Raw genomic sequence first — 20223 nt, 5'->3', positions numbered from 1 at the left:
TCAGACTTGCAATCGGTGAGTGATGAGGGACAACAACATGAAGTACCCCTTCACGGCGAGATTCACACTATAGCTAGAGGTTTCTCGGGTGGTGGGTGTACTGCATCACAGCGGAAGAAATATGCGAGGTCGGTGATGTCAGTAGAAGTTTTTGAGCATCATTCACCCGATGTGGACATTACGTTCACCAAGGAAGATCTTAGGGATGTTGTGCCTCATGACAACGATCCCATTGTAGTCTCACTTGTTACGGCGGAAGGAAGGTTCACCGGGTGTTGGTCAATCAAGGAAGTTCGGCAGATGTTATGTTTTGGCTGACTTTCAACAAATTACAGCTATCTCCTAACCAGCTGAGGCCAAGGTTATCAAACTCACGGGTGAACCCTTAAACCCGTTAGAGTTTACGAGTTGACTGGTGCCTGGCGAGTGAACCCGTGAGTAAACTCGTTTTTTGACAAACTCAGTGTAGACTCGGACAGACTCGTTGAACTCGGTGTAAACTCACGAGTTCGAGGCCGAGTCAACGAGTTATGAAAAAATCCCAAAACGATTGAGATGTTCGTCGTCACACTTCACTGTCACCGTTCCTCACCTCGTCGCCTTGCTGTCATCGTGCCTCACCGTGTCGCGTCTCGCTGTCGTTGTGCCTCACCGTGTCGCGTCTCGCTGTCATCGTGCCTCACCACGTCACGCCACGCCTCGCCGCGCCACATTGTTGCCGCACTGTCGCGTCTTTTTCATTTAGGATTGAGAGTGAGGTGGGTTTGTGGGTTAATTGGGGGAAGGTTGGATTTAGGGTTGAGAATGATTTTTTAGTTGGGTTGGGTCAGTAATTTTGAACCTGATTGGGCTGGGCTGGGTTGGGTTGGAGTTTTTAACTTAATTGGGTTAGGTTATTTTTAGGTTGGGTTTGGGAATTTTTAACTTTATTTTATTGAGTTTAGGGTTGGGTTTGGGGATTTTTATGCTGATTGGATTTAGGTTTGGGAGTTATTTGTAAGCTAATTTGGGGATTTTTTTTATTCAAAGTGGCTGAAATAAAATTGGAATTAAGATTAAGTTATTTTTTATTGATTTGATGTTTCAGCATAATAAAAAAATTGTAAAATAATATGAAATTGATATATGAATATTTTTTATTAAATTTTTTTATCTAAAGTAGACTCTTACGAGTCTACGAGTCGAGTTTATAGACCAACCACGAGTCTGAGTAAACTCTCGAGTCTGATAACCTTGGTTGAGGTCATATGTGGGCTGTTTATATGGTTTTGCTGGTGATCAAGTGGAGGTCAGGGGGTATATTGATTTAAGAACCACATTCACTAATGTGGTGGCCTCGCGTACAGAGAAGATCAGGTACCTTGTCGTGAATGCTCCTTCAGCATACAATGTTCTGTTGGGAAGGCCGACACTTAACAGGATAGGAGTTGTGCCGTCAACAAGGCACATGAAGGTCAAATTACCTTCAATGGAAGGGATGGTACGAAATCAACCTCAAGAATAAGCGATTGGTGTGCCACGTAACCACAATGTCGCTCCCTGGTGTGAAGCCTAGACGAGTAAATCGGCGGGTTGTGGACACAATTTCGGAGGCGACTGCTGAAAGGGAAGTAGTGATGCAGATGTCGAGGTGAGGTGCGAGAACGCCGCTCGGGTAGAAGAAGAGAAGGACTGCCCGGAATTTACAAGGGAGTTAGGAATAGCAAGAGCGGCAACCGCCAGTGAGAAGAGGCCTTAATCGACTAAGGATTGGCTGGAGAGGAAAATCGGTGGCAGAATGTTTAAACTTGGGAAGTCTTTAGGTGACGAGATACAAGACCAGATTGCCAAAGTGATAGAAAGGCATTTGGACGCGTTTGCATGGTCTGCTTCAGACATGCCAGGGATCGACCCTGACTTCTTGTGTCATTGCCTAGCAATGGATTCTCGAGTCAAACCAGTTCGACAAAGAAGGAGAAAGTTTAACAAAGAGAAGAGGCAGGCGATCAGGGACGAAACGCAGAAACTCCTCGCTGCGGGTCATATCAGGGAGATTCAATATCCAGAATGGCTCGCCAATGTTGTGTTGGTGAAGAAAAGCAATGGAAAATGACGAATGTGTGTTGATTTTACAGATCTGAACAAAGCATGTCCAAAGGATTCTTATCCTTTGCCAAGTATAGATGCTCTGGTAGATAGTGCATCAGGGTGTAAATTGTTTAGTTTCTTGGACGCCTTCTCGGGATATAACCAGATTAAGATGCATCCAATGGATGAAGAAAAGACTGCTTTCATGACGGAGAGGTCGTGTTATTGTTACAAGGTAATGCCCTTTGGGCTGAAGAATGCAGGAGCCACGTACCAGAGGCTGATGGATAAGGTGTTTGCGCCCATGTTAGGGTGGAATGTACAGGCATATGTTGATGACATGGTCGTGATGTCCCTGGAGAAAAGCAAGCACATTGCTGATTTAGAAAAGTTGTTCAGTACAATAGCCAAGTACAAATTGAAGTTAAATCCCGATAAGTGCATTTTTGGCGTTGAGGCAGGGAAGTTTCTAGGATTTCTCTTGACTGAGAGAGGAATTGAGGCAAATCTTGATAAGTGCGTCGCTATTTTGGCGATGAGGAGCCCTTCTACTGTAAAGGAGGTGCAACAACTTACAGGTCGGATGACCGTCTTGTCTCGATTTGTATCTGCTGGTGGAGAGAAAGGTCATCCGTATTTTCAATGTCTAAAGAGGAATAATAGGTTTGTGTGGACAAATAAATGTGAAGAAGCTTTTGTGAAGCTTAAGGAGTATTTGGCGAGCCCGCCAGTTTTGTGCAAACCTCAATTGGGAACGCCACTCAGGTTGTATTTTGCTGTAACTGAGAAGGCGGTGAGCGCAGTACTCGCCCAAGAGCAAGATCAAATCCAGAAGCCTATTTACTTTGTCAATAAGGTGTTGCAAGGCCCAGGAGTGAGGTATCAAGCCTTGGAGAAGACGGCTTTGGCAGTTGTGTTTTCAGCAAGGAGGTTGCGCCATTACTTCCAGAGTTTTACAGTGCTGGTAATGACTGATTTACCTATGCAGAAGGTTTTGAAGAAGCCGGATGTAGCTGGAAGAATGGTAAAATGGGCAGTGGAGTTATCGGAATTTGATATTAAGTATGAGCCCCGAGGACCGATCAAGGGGCAAACCTTCGCTGATTTTGTGGTCGAGCTCTCTTCTGAAAGGAATGATTTTCGTTGGGTGCTCTCAGTGGATGGATCGTCTAACCAGCAAGGTAGCGGTGCTGGAATTATTTTGGAGGGGCCCGACGGTGTGTTGATAGAACAATCCCTGAGGTTTGCCTTCAAAGCCAGCAATAATCAAGCAGAGTATGAGGCATTGATTGTCGAAATTTTGTTGGCAAAAGAAATGGGAGCAAAGGTGTTGGTGGCCAAGAGTGATTCGTTGTTGGTCACTGGGCAGGTAACTGGCGAGCTTCAGGCCAAGGATCCGCAAATAGCGGCTTACCTGGAGTATATCAAGAGTTAAAGAGGTCTTCTGCCTTGTTTGAAGTGGTACACGTGCCAAGAGAGCAGAATGCCGAACTGACTTGCTAGCCAAGATCGCCAGTTCGGGCAAGGGGGGCAGGCAGAGGACCGTCATACAAGAAACTTTGAAGATACCTCAGGCGTTTGTGGCAGATCATCAGGTTCTTCAAGTAAGCAAGTTGACGAAGGGAATGGCAAGGAGTCATAGATCTTTGACTCAGGAGACTTTGAAGACGCCGAGAATTAGAGCACATCCAGTGGTAGAAGTAAAGATGATACAAGTTTGTACTATCCATGAGCCAGATACATGGATAACGCCGTACCGACGCTACATGGCGGATGGCGTGCTCCCACTGAACCTGACAGAAACTAGAAAAATAAAGACGAATTCCAACAAGTTTACCCTCATTGATGGCGAGTTATACAGGTTTGGGTTTACGCATCCTCTTCTAGTATGTGTACACGGAGAGAAGTGCATGAGAATTATGGCTGAGCTCCATGAGGGGATTTGTGGAAGTCACATCAGGGGTCGAGCTTTGGCAACGAGAACTCTCCATGCAGGTTACTATTGGCCTAGAATGAGGGAAGATTGCAAAAGATATGCCAGTGTTGCAAACAATGCCAACAGCACGTTGATTGGCACAAGGCGCCTCCGGAAGAACTGAGGTCAATTTACAGCCCTTAGCCGTTTCACACATAGGGAATTGATATTCTGGGACCCTTTACATTGGCGATTAGGCAAATGAAGTACTTGGTTGTGGCAATCGAGTACTTCACGAAGTGGATTGAAGCAGAGCCGGTGGCCCAGATCACCGCGCACAAGATTCAGAGTTTCGTGTGGAAGAATATTGTGTGTCGATTTGGCGTGCCTAAACATTTGGTGTCGGATAATGGAACTCAATTTGAAAGTTTCCGGTTAAAGAAGTTGTGCGAGGATGTTGGAATACAGCAGGTGTTTGCTTCTGTGGAGCACCCACAAACGAATGGGCAAGTTGAGTCTGCCAATCGGGTTTTGCTGAGAGGCTTGAAGAGGAGGCTAGAGAAGGCTAAGGGGTCTTGGGTTGAGGAAGTTCCCCGTATAGTATGGGCGTATCATACCACCAAGCAGTCAGGAACCCATGAAACCCCGTTTAGTTTGGTATATGGGTGTGATGCAATGATTCCAGTTGAAATCCAAGAAAATTCGCTGAGATTTCAGAATTTTGTGGCTGAAGATTCGAATGAAGAAAGGAGAATGAATTTGGATTTGCTGGACGAAATTAGGGAAGAGTCTCGGGTGAAGGCTGAAGCAGTGAAGAGAAGAGTGGAACGCAAGCATAACTCTAGGATAAAGCCAAAGCAGTTCAGAAATGGCGATCTGGTGATGAGGAAGGCCCACCAGCACGAGATGGAGAACAAATTGTCGCCCAAGTGGACAGGACCGTTCAGAATAATCGAAGTGCTCGGAAATGGCGCCTACCGCTCGGAGACGTTGGAGGGAGGGGCGATTCCTCGTACTTGGAATGCCACCCATCTCAAGTTTTATTACAGTTAAAATATGGTAAATAGTGATTAAATTGAACAGTTTTAAACAGTTGGTATTCAGTTGAAACAGTTTCAAGGGGGTACTCTTTTTTCCCTAATGAGGGTTTTTAATGAGTTCACCCAATAAAGAAGGTTTCAAAGTTTATTAAGTTTGCATGTTTATCATTCTAAAGTTTTCAGAAAAATACCTTATCACTCTTGTGTGATTTAAGGTAACAGCTTAAAGATTATTGCATGCATTCAGTTTAAAGTTTAAAAGTCTTCATCGCTCTCGTGCAATTGGAGGCATTAGTATTAAGTTTAAAAGTCCTCAACGCCCTTATGCGTTTTCAGGTGATAGAAAGAAGATTGAAAGGTCCTTTGTTGTAAGCCAGTTGAGGCAAGTTTGAAAGTCCTCAGTGCATCCAGGAGGGATGAGGTATCACCCCTGGGCAAGTTGAGGCACCAGAAAAAGTCCTTCTCACGCTCAAGTGAGTTCAGGCAAGTTGAAACTGAAAAGTCAAGGATGTTAATGATCTTAAATGTGGAGGAGGAAGGTTGATGGAAAACGCCTCCTCTCTTTAAGTGAAACATCAATATTGGCCTAGTAAGACCAGTTAAAGCTTCTGCGTTTGCGGGTGTTGTGAAGATAGATAAAATCCTTCTCGTCTTGAACGAGTTTAGGTGCGGTGTGAAGGGTGGAAGAGGTTAAAGGGTGGCTGAGGTAGGTTCGCAGTGAACACCTCACTATCCGGAGCAATGATCAAGTTATTTCAGGCTAAAGACTCAGGGAAGGTAGAGGGGGAATCCATAAAAGGCACCTCCCTTTCTTAGATAAGTGGATGGTAGTAAAAGATTGAAAGCTCAGGGAGGTAGAGAGAGATCTGCAAGGCAGCTCTCCTCCCAGATGAGTAAAGATGACCACTCAAAGTTATGAGGTAGCTCCATAGAAGACGCATTTCCAGTTAAAAGAAAAATGACATTGCCGAAAGCCTGTGGCTTTGAGATTGAGATGGCAAGAGGATTACACGGCAAGAACCAGATCAGCAGAGTTTTGGGCGATGACATAGAAATACCCATTTCACTTGACAGATCGAACAACGGTATCTAAAATACTAGATTGACTTGCACCTACTGCCCAACAAGAGATTTTACATTAAATATTATTGCTATAAGTTAACAGTTTATTCAGGATAAGTTGATTTTCAGAAAATTAAGTGTCAGTTTGTGCTAAGTTATATTGGTTAAGCAAATTCAGCTAGTTACATTGGATAATTGCACAACAGACAAAGGTAAAGATATACAAAGCTAAGATAGATTGAATTACCATGAACAGGTGATGTCGCGTATACAAAAGTAGTTTATACAAGATGAGAGTTATTACAGATAAATCAAAAAGTTCAATATAAGATTTTTCGAGATAATAAGGTTGAAGTGGCGGATGAAAGCAGTTAAGTCGAATGAGCGATCTTGCCATCCACCACTTCATTGTACACAGAGAATTTAGAGAGGTCGAGATTGGGAAATTCACAAGCAAACTGCTCCAGAGCGGCCCCAAAGCCTGAGGTGAGAACATAGGCGGTATTGAGTTCAAGTTCGTCGATCTTCTTCTTGAGCTCATTGTTCTCTTCATGCACTTGGGCAAAGCTCCATGGTAGTTTTGCTCAGTTCTTCAGATTTTTGATCCCGTTCTGTTTTGACTTGTCCTAGAAGGTTTTCTCTCTCAGCTGATCTTTCCTTTAGTGTAACCATCTCAGCCTTGTCGGTTTCGTGGGCCTTCTCCAGCTCAGATGTTTTGACCTTCAAAGAAACAAGCCCATTCTCTAACTCAACAGCTTCTTGGAGCTTGGCGTCCAACCTTTGGCGCAGATCAGCATTATCTTCGCGCAAACTTCGAAGCTCAGCGTTGAGGGCATTTTCTACTCGCGAGAACTCTAACCCTTGCATCGTTATGTCACGTCTAAGCTTGTCGGCTTGAGTTCTCGCGGTGTTTGCCTTTTCCTGATAAAGGCGGTTGTCGATTTCATACTTGCTCAAGGAGTCCTTCAGAGCTTCACCAACAACTTGGGAAAGGCGTTTCTCTAAATTTTCAACAGCTATGGCATTGAAGTGTGAAGTGAAGGACTTCAGAGCTTCTTGGAGAGGAGCTAGAAGCGTTCGAGCTGGAGGAGGAGGAGTTGGTTGATTCTCACCACCACCACCTTCATCAGGTTGGATGGTAAGAGCAGTTTCAAGGTGTGGTGGTGAGGAAGGTTGCTCAGCTGCAGGTTGAGGGGATGTTTGGGTATCAGCAAGTTGCACTTGAGAATTCCCAGCAGCGGAGGCATTTGAAGGAAAAGCGTCGTCAGCAGATCCAAATGGTGTGGAGGCGCTTGGGGGGTTTTCTGTGTAGTCGAGGGTGACGCCTTCATTCGCAGATGGTTCAACAGCAATTGCTCTTTTCCTTTTAAAAGTCGATTCTTCTTGAGGGCTATCATCCTCTTCCTCATCAGAGATCACCCTAGCAGTTTTTCTTTTGGTATTTATTAATGGCAGCTCTCTTTGTTCAAGGGCAGGGGGAGCTGGGCCAACTGTCGGAGATTTGCCACGTGCTGCAGCAGTTTCTGCAACGGAGTTGGGAACAGTTTGGGAGCCCGCCGCCAAGTTGTGTAGTTTGGAAATGGACCGCTGTCTGGCCATCTATTCTTTTCCCAACATCCTATCTGCATAAGAGGAACAAGATTTACGAACTAGCACAGAGAATTTTGACAGTTGATAGTATGCAGAAAAGCAAGTAAGAACAAACGCATGAGTTAGCTAGTGAAGACTGAGTGCAAACCAGAATAACACAAACAATGGCGATAAAAGATAGAATGATTTGGGACACAGGGAAAAGGGAATTTGGAGAAGAGGGGAAAACAAACCAATATGGAAGTCTAGTTTATCTTCATGGAATTCAAAGGTAATTATGGAGGAGGTGGGCAGAGTGATGTTGGAAGAAGCGACTCCTTTCCAGAAGTTGCACAAGTCTTTATCGAGGTCCCCCATCTTCTCTAGACTCCTTGCCCTTCTAAAGTTGTCTTTAGATTCTTTCTTTCCCTTATTCACCCAATACAAGGGAAATCCGTCGAGGAGGGTGGGGTCTTGATCGTTATGGCAAACACGAACGAATTTCCCTTTCCAATCTTTGTAGGACTGTTGGAAGATGGAGAGGATGAACCTCCCTGCAATCCCACTGAGGCTAACCCATAGTCGATCACCTAGGTTTTTAGCCTCGAACAGGAACAGGAAGACATCAACGGAAGCTGGATGTCCCAAATGTGCGCACATGATTTGATAGGCCCTAATGAACGCCCAACTGTTGGGGTGTAATTAGGCAGGGGCTATGTCCAGTTCAGTTAGGAGCTCTCTTTCAAAGCGGGTGAGGGGAAGGCGAAGTTTGACCTTCTTGAAGACGGTAGTATAAACGAAAAAAAATGGTCCACCGTTGCTCCCTTGGCCATCGGTGCATACGGGTTGTCCAGGAAAGCAGGGGTGAACGGTGACTTTGTCGTCATGTTCTTTGCTAAACGAAAGGTGAGCCTTATCGCCTCTCTTTAGACGCAAAACGAAGGATTATGTGTTAATGGAGGAAGTTTCACTCAGCAAAGCTGAGGTGGCCAGAGGATATAGTTTTTTGTAGTCATAAAGGGGTTTCACAGGTTCTTCAGTTTGTGGTGGAGTTGGTTGTGGTTGGTTGGGTTGAGAAGGTGCGGGTCTCTCAGCTTGATTTGAAGGGATAGTGGAATCCCTCGGTGGATTGCGAGAGGAGGAAGGGTTTTGTGAAGGATTGACTCTGCGAGTCTTTGGTGGAAGGTTTCGGGAAGACAAAGGTGGGTTTGGGATGTTTCTTGTACGAGCCATTGGAAGAGCTGCAAAGAAGGTAAAAAGGGAAGAGATGAAGGTTTATAAACAAAATGATTTGATTGAAAAGAAGAAAACAACATGAACAAGGGGGGCTCGCAGAGAGAAAACGTAATAGAGAACCTAAATACAGAAAAACAGAGCAACCCACAACGTATGCTTCAGAACAGTTAATGGATGATGCAAACCGATTAAAATACAGTAAGTGTCAGTGGGAGAAATAAAAACGTTACCTTTTGATGATCGGAAGTGCTTTGAGAAAGGCGATGATTGAGGGAGATGAAGGGTTCACAAGAATATTTTGAACGCAATGAGTAAAGAAGAGGGTAATGAAACAGTGAAGTGGCGCGAGGGTTTTAAGAGTTTCATATCATCGTCGTGTTTGAATAGAAGATCAAGTGGTCAGGGGTCGTCGTAAGAAGCACATTGTCGGATGTTTCAGTAAACTTAATTAAAGCTGTTAGGAGGTACATGCGTGTAAACATCAGCACGGAACATAGAGGTTAAGATACAAGGTGATCATGTCCCAGCATGAGAAGTGAGTTAGAGGAAGCAGCTTGCTCATCGGTGATAGGGTTTCCCAGAATGGACATTCATTGATAGTGAGGTTTCCTTAGCTAGAACATGCATGGCGTGTCAGTGAAGAAGGTGGCACTTGCAACAGGCGGTACCACAGAGGTGGTGTACTCTGTTGCATTCTGGTACTAGCCTTGTCAGGTGTGCATTCCAGAGTGCGTTACGTGCTAGGTTACTCCTTGTATGGGTAACTTAGTCGCGTAACGAGATACATAGAAATGACGATTGAGTTACTTTAGCCCAGATGATGACACGTGGAGAGTTGGATACGAGACACGTGTCCAAAAGTGTAACTGTTTGGAGAGAGAAAATGCATAGGTATAAAAACTAAACTTAACAGAATTTGAAAGGGGATTCTTGATTACGATTCATTTTCTAAGAGAGAGCACTTGAGCACGGTTCCACAGAATCCAGTTTCTCTGAGTTTTTGGTGTTCCTGCTGTTGACTTGACCGTAGGAGTGCACCGACCGCAGTGGCGCTATTCTGTAATTTCAGGTTCTCATCTGAGGAAATTTGGAACGGAGACTTGAAGTACACGTAACGTTGAAGCTGGTGAGTATAGATCCTGACGAGGCAACATTCTTGTGTTTAGTCAACCGGCTGGATCAGTTATATATTCAAGTAAAAGTCAAACAAATTTTTCTTTAATTTTACTTTTTAAATGTATATGTTTAAAGTTTTCCAATTGAAATTTCCAAAATTGTTCTTATATGGTGTTAGAGAATTTTTTCCTCTTTTTGTAATATTATTGTTACATAAAATTTAATTTTAGTTTGTCAACAAAGAATAGCTGCAAGTTACTTAATGAATAAAAAGGTTTACCAAATAATAAAAAGAGTATAAAAGGAATGAGAAGAAATATATTGTTAACAATTTTGGCTACAGATCCTGGTTTATGCAAGTTTCTAGTTGTAGTATTTACATCCAAGACAACAACAAACAGGGATCAATTCACTTAGACATATTTTGTTTACTTAAAAATGCTAAATCTTCACTCCTCTACCAGACAACTTACATGTAACAATACAAGATTTTTACTAAACAACCATGTATCACATTAAGGTAGTCCATGTGTTTTGGAGCTGAAACTTGTTATGTCTCCACCAATTGAAAATGTCTTGGATGATAAAAAAAATACATATGATGAACCTAGAACATTATAGTCCCTCTCTTTTTCGTATTCAAAAAACCTACTGCATAAGCCATTGTCATAGAGAATTACAGTCAAATCCAAGAAAAGTTTGATTGACACTATGAACACTAAAAAAATACTTTTGACATTGTTTACAATAATATATAATTTTGTAAAATTAATAATAAAATATTAATTTATTAAGATGTGAAGTGTATATTTTTAGTGTTGAAAGTGTTAATATATTAGTATCCAACATAAATTACTTGATTCCGAGAAAGAAAGAAAAAAAGGTTTTCAGCACTACTCGGAGTTGTTTAGTGCCTCTTTTCCCGAATGTGTAAGTAAAGAGAAACTTTACTTTACAAATTAATTTAGTAAAAATGAGTTAAATTTTAACTCTTGATTCCTATAGAGTTATGTCACATGAGCCCTTGAGACATCAATGTGGTAAGAGTGAAATAAATGAGATGAATGGTTCATGTGATGTGGGTATTCGTTGACGATGAGAAAACCAATGCATTTAGGTTCCTTTGGGCCCAACAACGTTTGTGGTAATTTATATCTATATGCATTAGGAGAATAGGGACAACTCATTTACTACTTCCCATATGTGCACATGCTTAGCCTACACCTAAAATCCTTCTTTTCCTTTTTAGTTTTGAGGGAAAGAATGAATGAATGGGTTAGAATATGAGCTAATTGTGTAAATATGTTTTTTTAACTTAAAAAATGTGATAAATAAGGTGGAAGAAATAAGTGTAAATAAAGTCAATAAGAATTTCGAATTCACAATAACCAATCAATAGCAAAGGATTGGCAGAGAAGTGAAAAGTGAATCAATGATCAATGTTTTTCAAGAAAAAGTCCTTGATCTTGGAGGTTTAAGTTTTGGTAAAAAGCTCGACCAAATGAAGTTGCATTAAGAACAAAGTGTAACAACAAGAGATGAAAATCATTTTTATAATGAAACACGACTTCAAAAATTACTTTCATTATAATCAATAGTTTTTATTGTTATTTTTCTCACTTCCTTCAAACCAAACATCCATCAAATTTATTATTTGACCCTTTTTTTCAGCTTTCCTCCTATTTTCATTCTTTCTTAAAAAAGAGCTTCCATGTTTTCATTTTCCCGAAGTCTCTCTGCTACCAACCAGAGCATATATACGAAAAGAATATAAATATTGGTCATAAATAAGTTTTAAAAATTTCCTGTTATCTTGAACATTTTGATTTACAGAATATTTTCATTATTTTATTCTAATAACATATTTTATAATAATTTATTCACATTGGCAGTTGATAAAGTCCATCAGATACTAAATTATGCAATGAAGTAGAATTCATATTGTGTGAGTAAATAAAGTAAGTTGCAGGTTGAAATATATATAATTATGAAAAGGTAGCTAGAATAGAAGAGGTAGGAAGTAAGTAAATGGAAAAAAGAAAAAGCAAAGAACATGGGAAGCAATATAGCACCGAAAAGAGAGCTTCTATTCCGACAGCATCATATCTGGTAATATTGTATAATCCAGTACAGAGATTTACTATTTCGTCCTCATCTTTAGGTCGGGCGTGCTCTCTCTTTTTTTCCCCTGTCATCTTTTTTTTTCTCCCCATTCCATTATATGCAATGCTGGCATTCCATTATATCATCCTCACTACATTTCAAATAAACATTTTCTTCAAAATGGGTGCAAAGAATCTAGGAACAACCGAGGCTCTATGCACCACTTCTCAACTTCTAATTTTACACTTTATTTTATTCAATATTTTATTATAAATAGGAACGTATATCTTAGCAAATGTCAAATCGATTAAGATAAGTCAATATATAAGTAATGATAATCTTCCTTTACAGCTAATTTTTAAAGATGAATTAAATTTAAACTCGTTTTCTAATCAATTATAATCGAAATTTAAGTATATCATATCATCCATTAGGTCTCTTAGATTTTCATGATCTATGATCTCGGCATTGAGTATAGATTAGACTAATTTAAATTATATAAAAGAGGATAAATCTCACATTCTTTAACCCATTTGATTAGATTGAATTAAGTCTAAATATGATATCAAAATTTATCATAATAAAATTTATTAGATTTATCGTTTCACTTAATATAGACTACTATTAAATTACTGTGAGACCACTTCCAAATATTTAATCTCAATTTGTGAGGTTGAATTTGGGTCTAAATTTCACTACCTTACGGGAATCTAAAATTCATTTTAGCCCAACAACCACATCATTCTATCAGGGCAAGAGCAATGTGAAACTAGAGACAATAAATAAAGTGTTGGTTTCATTTTTATCTCCCATAATAACATATTTCTCTCTGGCAAGTTAACCTGTTAAATTCATTTATACACAACTTGAACCAAAACAACACACACTATAATAACTCAAATTATTAGATGCGATTAACTTTTTTCCTACATTTCCCTCCAGAAGAGAAATAAAAAAAAAACGATACAGTGAATGTAAGGTAGAGCATGCGGTGTTTGCACAAGCCAAAAGCGTAGGAACAAAATAGATATGATAATTCCTAGACATGGAAAAGCGCAAGCTGTCTGAAGAATTAAATGCGACACCAAAATAAAGAAAGTAGAATATGAAAGATGAGTAATTGAGGAACAATTTTGAGGGGGGTCCAAAACGGAACCCGGTGAAAAGGAATCCGGCATCCTAGGTGTAGTAGCATAACAAAGAGAAATCTTAAAACAAACAACTAAAGACTAACAAGGAAAAATTACAATGGAAAAGGTAAACATTTTGCAAGAAATCATTTCTCTCTCTCTTGAATAAATAAAACCGGATTCTTCTTCCCCGGACAACCCATTGTCTATCCTACTAGTAAAGAAAACGGCAAAGTTAATTCATCCCAATTCTTCTTGTCCTTCAGAGGGACATCTTATGAGCTCCAATATGTTAACTACCTCTCCCATGTCAGGCCTGTTAGATGGCACTTGAGAAGTACATATTAAGCCTAACTTCATTACAGGAATGGCTTCTTCTGCTGGGAATTTCCCTTCAAGCCTCTCATCAATGCATTCCTCCACTCTACCTTCTTCCAAAGCGCCTCTCACCATGTCACAAAGTACCACCACATCATCCTCCATGTATTCAACTGGCCTCTTCCCTGTTACTATCTCCAAAACCAGGATCCCAAACCCATATACATCACACTTCTCAGTGATTTTCACTGTTTTGCACGCAAACTCCGGTGCCATGTATCCCAGTGCACTCTGAATTTTGCTGCTCAACACATATCGGTCAAGCATTGGTAACAGCCTTGCTAGGCCAAAGTCCCCTATCTTTGCTTCACCATAACTGTCAAGAAGGACATTGGTTGACTTTATGTTATAGTGAATAATGTTGGACTGGTGCAAGTGTGCCAAGGCCTTGGCCGTTCCCAGAATCACATTAAATCTCTCATTCCATGAGAGGAAGTTTCCACCAGATCCTTCATGGAGATGCTTATACAGACTGCCACCGGAGACGTACTCGTATATAAGAAGCTGCAGCGATGGAGTCCAATAATAACCCTCAAGTTCCACCAGGTTTTGGTGTCTGATTTTTCCCAACTTTTTTACTTCTCTTTCAAAATCTTCTTGAGACTTCACAAGGCTTGATACAGTGAGCTTCTTTATTGCAACTGAATGCCCATCTCTAAGAACCGTTTGGTACACTGCACCAAATCCTCCACGCCCAAGCTCACAGTCCTTATTCAGCAAAGCATGCGCACCAGAACTGAAATCTGGCTCACCAGAAAACATCACAAGCTTGCCAGAGTTGGCATCTGTAGTAGGGGAACGGCTGAATTCATCTCCTGCAGAAAATGTGAGGGCACCTGCATCTCGTGATGTGGAGGACCGAACACGGAGATTGAGAACGGTGATGCTAATAACACCAATTACAATGACAGCAGCTGCACCAATGGCAATGAGTGCCGAAATGCTGAGAATGATTCTTTTGTGACCCAAATTTTGAGGCAATGCACCCGGGCTTGCGTCAGTAGAAGTGTTGGGATTTAGAACAATAGGCTTTGGGAGGACAGCAGGGCATGATTTGTTTACTGCAGCTCCACAAAGTGATGGATTGCCAGAAACAGAGGTGGGTGAAATGGTGTTGAAAAAACCACCAGCCGGCAGTTCACCCTGAAGGTTGTTGTGAGATAAATTGAATGCAAGAAGATTGGCAAGGTTGGCCAGTTGCTTAGGAAGGTTTCCAGTAAGGTTGTTGTAAGATAAGTCCACAGTTTGCAGGTTGGTAAGTTTTGCAACTGCTGCAGGTATAGGGCCACTCAGCCAGTTCTGGGATAGGCTCCTACAGAACGTACCAAAAGAGAAAGGGGTAAAGAAAACAAAGCAGAACCAGGGAAATCAGAACAATAAAAAAAGGAGCAGTTGGATCTCATCTTACTGTATGATTTTTAAAAATTTAACTCAGGACTACAAAACCTACATAATAGCTCCTATTATAATTAAGAAAAAAACAACAATGCATGAAAGTGCAGTGCTATTATCTTTAAAGCCACACATTAGTAACAGATAGTTATGTTCCGAGAAAAAATATAATAAGTCATTCATGTCACTGTCACCGTCACCATCCATTCCCCAAATATGAATTATTGACATAATTTCTTCAACCTTTGTGCCTTTACTATTTTGCAGGGTGGGCATATAAAAGTTTAGAAGTACAGATGAACTTAACCAAGTTGTTGCAGCTCCAAAACTACTGAATTGATCGAGATTAAGCCAAAAATACCAAAACTCCATGCCAGATTAAATCGAGGCCAAGACTTTCAGTATTATGATAAAAGACACATTTCAATACAACATAGAATAAATAAATGATAATAAGCAAAGAAAAATTCCATCATGTGCATATGAACAATGAACAAACAGGCTGGCTTTTTAGTTTATATGCATTAAAGAGTGTATTAAAGTGAGATAAGCACCTTTCACCAAATATACAGCATGCAGAAAAGTTATCCGTCTGATGAAAATTATGAGAGCAACACTTATATACCTACTGTAAATACAAGCGCATGTATGAAAAGCCGAAATGAAAGATGGGACAGGGAATAGGAACTTACAGAGTAGTTAGCAAAGTGCAGTTCTCAATTGACATTGGAATTTTCCCAATTAGGAAGTTCTTTTTCAGTACCAGTTCTTTCAAGGACACAGCTCCTCCTATTTGCCAAGGTATAGTTCCATTTAGATTATTATAGCTCAAATCAAGACTAGAACATGTTTTCAACTCACCAATTGCAGCTGGTATAGGACCTATAAGAGAGTTATTTGCTAAATTCAAAACATGCAAGCTGCTTAAACCTCCAACAGCAGATGTGATTTCACCAGAAAATGCATTGTGAGACAAATCCAAAACTTGAAGACTCTGAACTGCAACTTCAGCCAAGGAAATCAAAGGGCTTTTCTTGCTACCACTTGCGCCATTTTCCGACAACAAAACCTTGTCCAAATCTGACTTGAAAATCCACAATGGAAGCCCCCCGGACATCGAATTCCGGCTGGCATCCAACACCAAAAGTTTCGTACAATTAGCCATAGACTCAGGAAGACTACCACCGAAACTATTCCCAGAAAAATTCAACATCTTCAATGACTGAAGATTTCCAACAGAGTTTGGAACCTGACCAGTAAGCCCATTGTTTGAAAGGTCCAACGTTTCAAGACCTCTCATCTCCCCAATCCACTCAGGAAGCTCTCCAGAAAAAGCATTCCCTCGCAAACTAAGGTAACCACACAATGCAAGTTCCTTGAAATCACCAGGAATACTCCCAGAAAATGAATTATCCCCCAAATCAATGGACCTCAAAAGCGAACAGCTCCCAAACCCACCAGGAACATTCCCAGTTAAACGATTCCTGGCCAAGCTAACACTCCTTAAATTCTTCATGGCCTCAACCCCCTTAGGAATCTCTCCCTCCAACAAGTTATCAGACAAATCCAAGGACCTAAGAGCACTCAAAGACCAAACCCCGGAGGGGACAGAACCAGAAAACTGGTTATTAGAAAGGTCTATAGCAGCAAGAGCAGAACACGCCCCCAAAGCAGAAGGAATGGACCCAGAAAACCTGTTCCTAGCCAAGGAAACAGCCCTGAGAGACCCACATTGTCGGAAAACATCATCGGACACCTGCCCTGAGAGACTATTGCCACTCAAGTCGATGACCCTAAGACTATCTATTCGAGCAATGTTGGAGTTTATCCCCCCAGTGAGGTTGTTGTTCGCCAGAGAAAGCTTCCTTAGAAACTGCAACCTTTGCAACCCTCGACCTATTCTCCCAGAGAGAGAAAACCCATCAAGGTTAATCTCCACCACTCTGTTGGATCTAGGGTTGCACTTCACCCCAACCCAACCAGCTCCACACGCACTCTCATCGTCCTCGCTCCAAGACGCAAGCTTGCCCTTCGGATCTCGTATGTCAGCCTTGAACACAATCAGCCCCAAAACGTCATCGTTCAGAGAGGGGTTCACCGCCGCCACCGCCACACAAACCACCTCCAACAACCACACAAGTAAAAGAAAACCTTTCATGTTCGAAAATAACGCTCGCATTTTACCCTAAAAACCCATGTGAAATTGAGTTAGGTAAAGCAAGTAAAGAGGATCAAAGCCTCCGAATTTGGATAAGACAAGCAAAACCCAAAACTCAACTTCAGATTAAGCTCTAACCAAAACCAAAAAAAATGAAAAACAACCTTTTTTTATTTCAGTAACGGCTAGATTTGAGAGTGTGGGAGAAAAAAAGAATAGTGCGGAACACAACGCCGCAGTGGCATTCGTGACTAATGGAATTCAAAGAAACGCATCGAATAACCAAAAAAAAGTTTAACTGAAATAAGAAACGGTCACTGAAGGTGAATCCTAAACCCCACTTCGCAAGTAAAGCACTTTTTTCCTCTGGGGGAGCTTCAAAGTGAAACAAAGCAGAACATATGAAAAAATCAGCTGCGAGAGTGTTGTAGAAGACTCGATCCAGAAACAGTGAAATGCGGGAACGGAGTATATGGAGTTCAGCTGAAGAGTAACGAACCAGAAACGGAAAATAGATTTTCCGACGAGTGTGAACGGAAGTTCCTCGCCGGCGTCAAGGTAACGTCTCTCAGTCTCTCTCTTTTCTCTCTCTCTCTCTCTCTCTGTAGTGTCTCTCTCTGGTTCTACACACAGAAGGAGTAATATTCAGTTTTTATTAACGGCAAAAGGGTCCCGGTTGGTAGATAGGAAAATAAATTACGACAAGGCCAGGTGGCATACCATGCCGAGGTTCTGGTCCTATGTGTTTGCCATGTCATCATGCTCTATTATGCTTTTGACCTGGAGGCTGACCTGGCTTTCCATTTTCCGACACTGCCCTTTCCTTTGCAGCTTTCTCTTTTATTTTATTTTTTCTTAATTAAAAATGTTAAGATGTCACTTGGCTATGATTTCCTTTTAGAATTAGAAATTGTTGGTGGAAAACAGAGATATTAAGTTGTTTTTTCCTTTACACCTTTCTGCGCAGAAAGGAATATTGATAATGTTATTGACAAAAATCTTTCTTCAGTTATCATCTGAAAAAACGCTACACGTGATTGCATCACTATATACTGTTTTTTTTTTTTACAAACGTAATGTAATATAACCATTTCTTGCTTTCTGTTGTATATAGGTAATCTCACTACTTAATTTTTCAAGGTTGAGAAAAATAAAAATAATGTGGCGTGCTTACAGATATATTCTGCTTGTCTCGATGTAATTTTTTGGTTTCTTAAATCTTAAAAACAATAGTTTTTGTTCACAAAACACAGTAGCGTGTTATGCTTTTTGCACAGTTTTTTGAAACTTTCTTTACTTATTTTTATGAGAAAGCACATTGTTATTGCATCAACTCAAATTAAATGTTTTCATTCAACATTTTCCCACTTTGACCACTGTTAAAGTTTAACTGGGTAATATTCTGGATTTTTCTTGCCTAATGAAAGAAATGTTTGGTTCTCTATCTACTCAATTCTATCTCTTCAATCCCTTTCTAAACTAATGAGCAGAGTTTAATGTCGTGTTATTTCATATTCTAAAGGAATGAACATGAGCTGGTAAAACCCTATGGGACATGCTATATATTAATAATAGCTTATTACTAAATGTTTAGAGTGGATAGGTAGTGCTAAATGACAAAATTCAACCTTAGGGTCTTCAACTACCACGACAAAATTGAAAGACTAACATAAATGAAAGAGGAAAATGTAAAGAAGCTAAAGAATCCTGGTTAAGTAGTGGAACAATAGGGTTTTCCTTGGGTTGAGTAGATTGAACTTTACCATGATTTAAGGTATCTCTTAACGGAAAACGAGATTTTCAGTTCATGAGAAAAGTCCTCTTTAACTAATTAGAGATATAAGCTGACATGCACACACCATATGTCAGAAAAGTTGTATTTGTGTGTGGTGTTGTGGATGGCATGTGAGTGAAGGAGTAATATGGGGAAAGAAGAAGGGCATTTATAAGCAGTGTGAAGTGAAAGTGAAAGTTAGTTGGGTAGAGAAGAAGGAAAAAGAAAGGCAATAAAGAGAAGTAGGTGGCAATGGTTGGTGGTGCAATTAAAGAAAAGAGAGAAGGTGGTGGGGGATGAATGGTGTGGAGCAGTGGATGTAAGAGTGCGCAGAAATCTAAGAGGGACAGATCTTTTCATGCTTTCTTAAATTTCATTTAGCAAGCACAGTCTTTTGTTGCTCTTTCTCACCCGGCAACTACAGTAGCAACTCAGATTCACATTTATCAGACTTCTCCCTAAATTTCCTCCAACATTGCTAAAGTAGTGTTTAATTTGACCATCGCACTAAAGATAAAGATCATGTTAGTCATGGGTTGTTTATTGTACATATGTCAAATATGTTACTATTTCTTTAAAAAAATATGGAAACATTGGTGAGAATGACAAAGAAAAGAGATAAATAAAAGTATATCTTAAGAATTACACTAAACTTTACAACACTGCTCACCTCAGGAAAATCATAAAATAGAAACCAATTTTTAGATACCAAAATAATTACTTATAATAGGAACTAAAATAAAGACTATTTTAGAAACTAAAAAAAAATTGGTTTCTAAATTAGTTTCTATTATTGTTAAATAGTTTCTAAATTGGTATCTAATTAGCAACTAAGGTTTTAACGAGCAATTATTTAGTTTCTAAATTTGGTAGCAAAAACCTTGGTTGCTAATTAGATACCAATTTAGAAATTATTTAATAATAATAAAAAATAATAGAAACTAATTTAGAAACCAAATTTCTTTTTAGTTTCTAAAATGGTCTCTAATTTAGTTATTATTGCAACTAATTATTTTGGTTTCTACAAATTGATTTATATTTCATGATTTTCTTGTAGTGGCTTTTCAAAATGCATTTTTCTTATCTTTACTTTTAATTGATATGAAATCTCTCACATATTCATCTTAGGTTAAGATTATCAATTTGTGTGTGGAATTAAAAATTTATAGGTGATCGGATTAGTGGTTTAATAACGGGTGACACAATAAATTCAATAAACTCTCATTAAAATAGTATGTGATACCATGTTAAAAAGTAGACTTTAAATCTAACTCAATATTACA

At 40.1% G+C, this 20223-nt stretch overlaps 1 protein-coding gene across 4 annotated transcripts; it reads right to left on the bottom strand.

The window, feature by feature from the left end:
- Positions 1 to 13185: 13185 nt before the first annotated feature.
- On the bottom strand, positions 13186 to 17829 carry LOC137820128 (Leucine-rich repeat protein kinase family protein). 4 transcript variants are annotated; one of them, XM_068623967.2, is made up of 4 exons: positions 17331 to 17829; positions 15870 to 17193; positions 15701 to 15797; positions 13186 to 14928 (listed from the first exon to the last, which is right to left on the bottom strand). In XM_068623967.2, the coding sequence occupies exons 2-4, from the start codon at positions 17185 to 17187 to the stop codon at positions 13479 to 13481; spliced, it is 2865 nt and encodes a 954-aa protein (XP_068480068.1). In that variant the 5' UTR covers positions 17188 to 17193; positions 17331 to 17829; the 3' UTR covers positions 13186 to 13478. The 4 variants fall into 4 exon arrangements, with proteins under 4 accessions (XP_068480068.1, XP_068480069.1, XP_068480066.1 ...); XM_068623968.2 differs by having other exon boundaries at positions 17666 to 17793; XM_068623965.2 differs by having other exon boundaries at positions 15701 to 17193.
- Between the last annotated feature and the right edge of the window lie 2394 nt (positions 17830 to 20223).

This window comes from Phaseolus vulgaris, chromosome 9 (assembly GCF_051622355.1).
Source record: "Phaseolus vulgaris cultivar YP4 chromosome 9, ASM5162235v1, whole genome shotgun sequence".
NCBI classification, from domain to species: Eukaryota; Viridiplantae; Streptophyta; class Magnoliopsida; order Fabales; family Fabaceae; genus Phaseolus; species Phaseolus vulgaris.
Note: the sequence above shows the minus strand (reverse complement) of the source record. Positions and strands in the feature narration are given on the sequence as shown.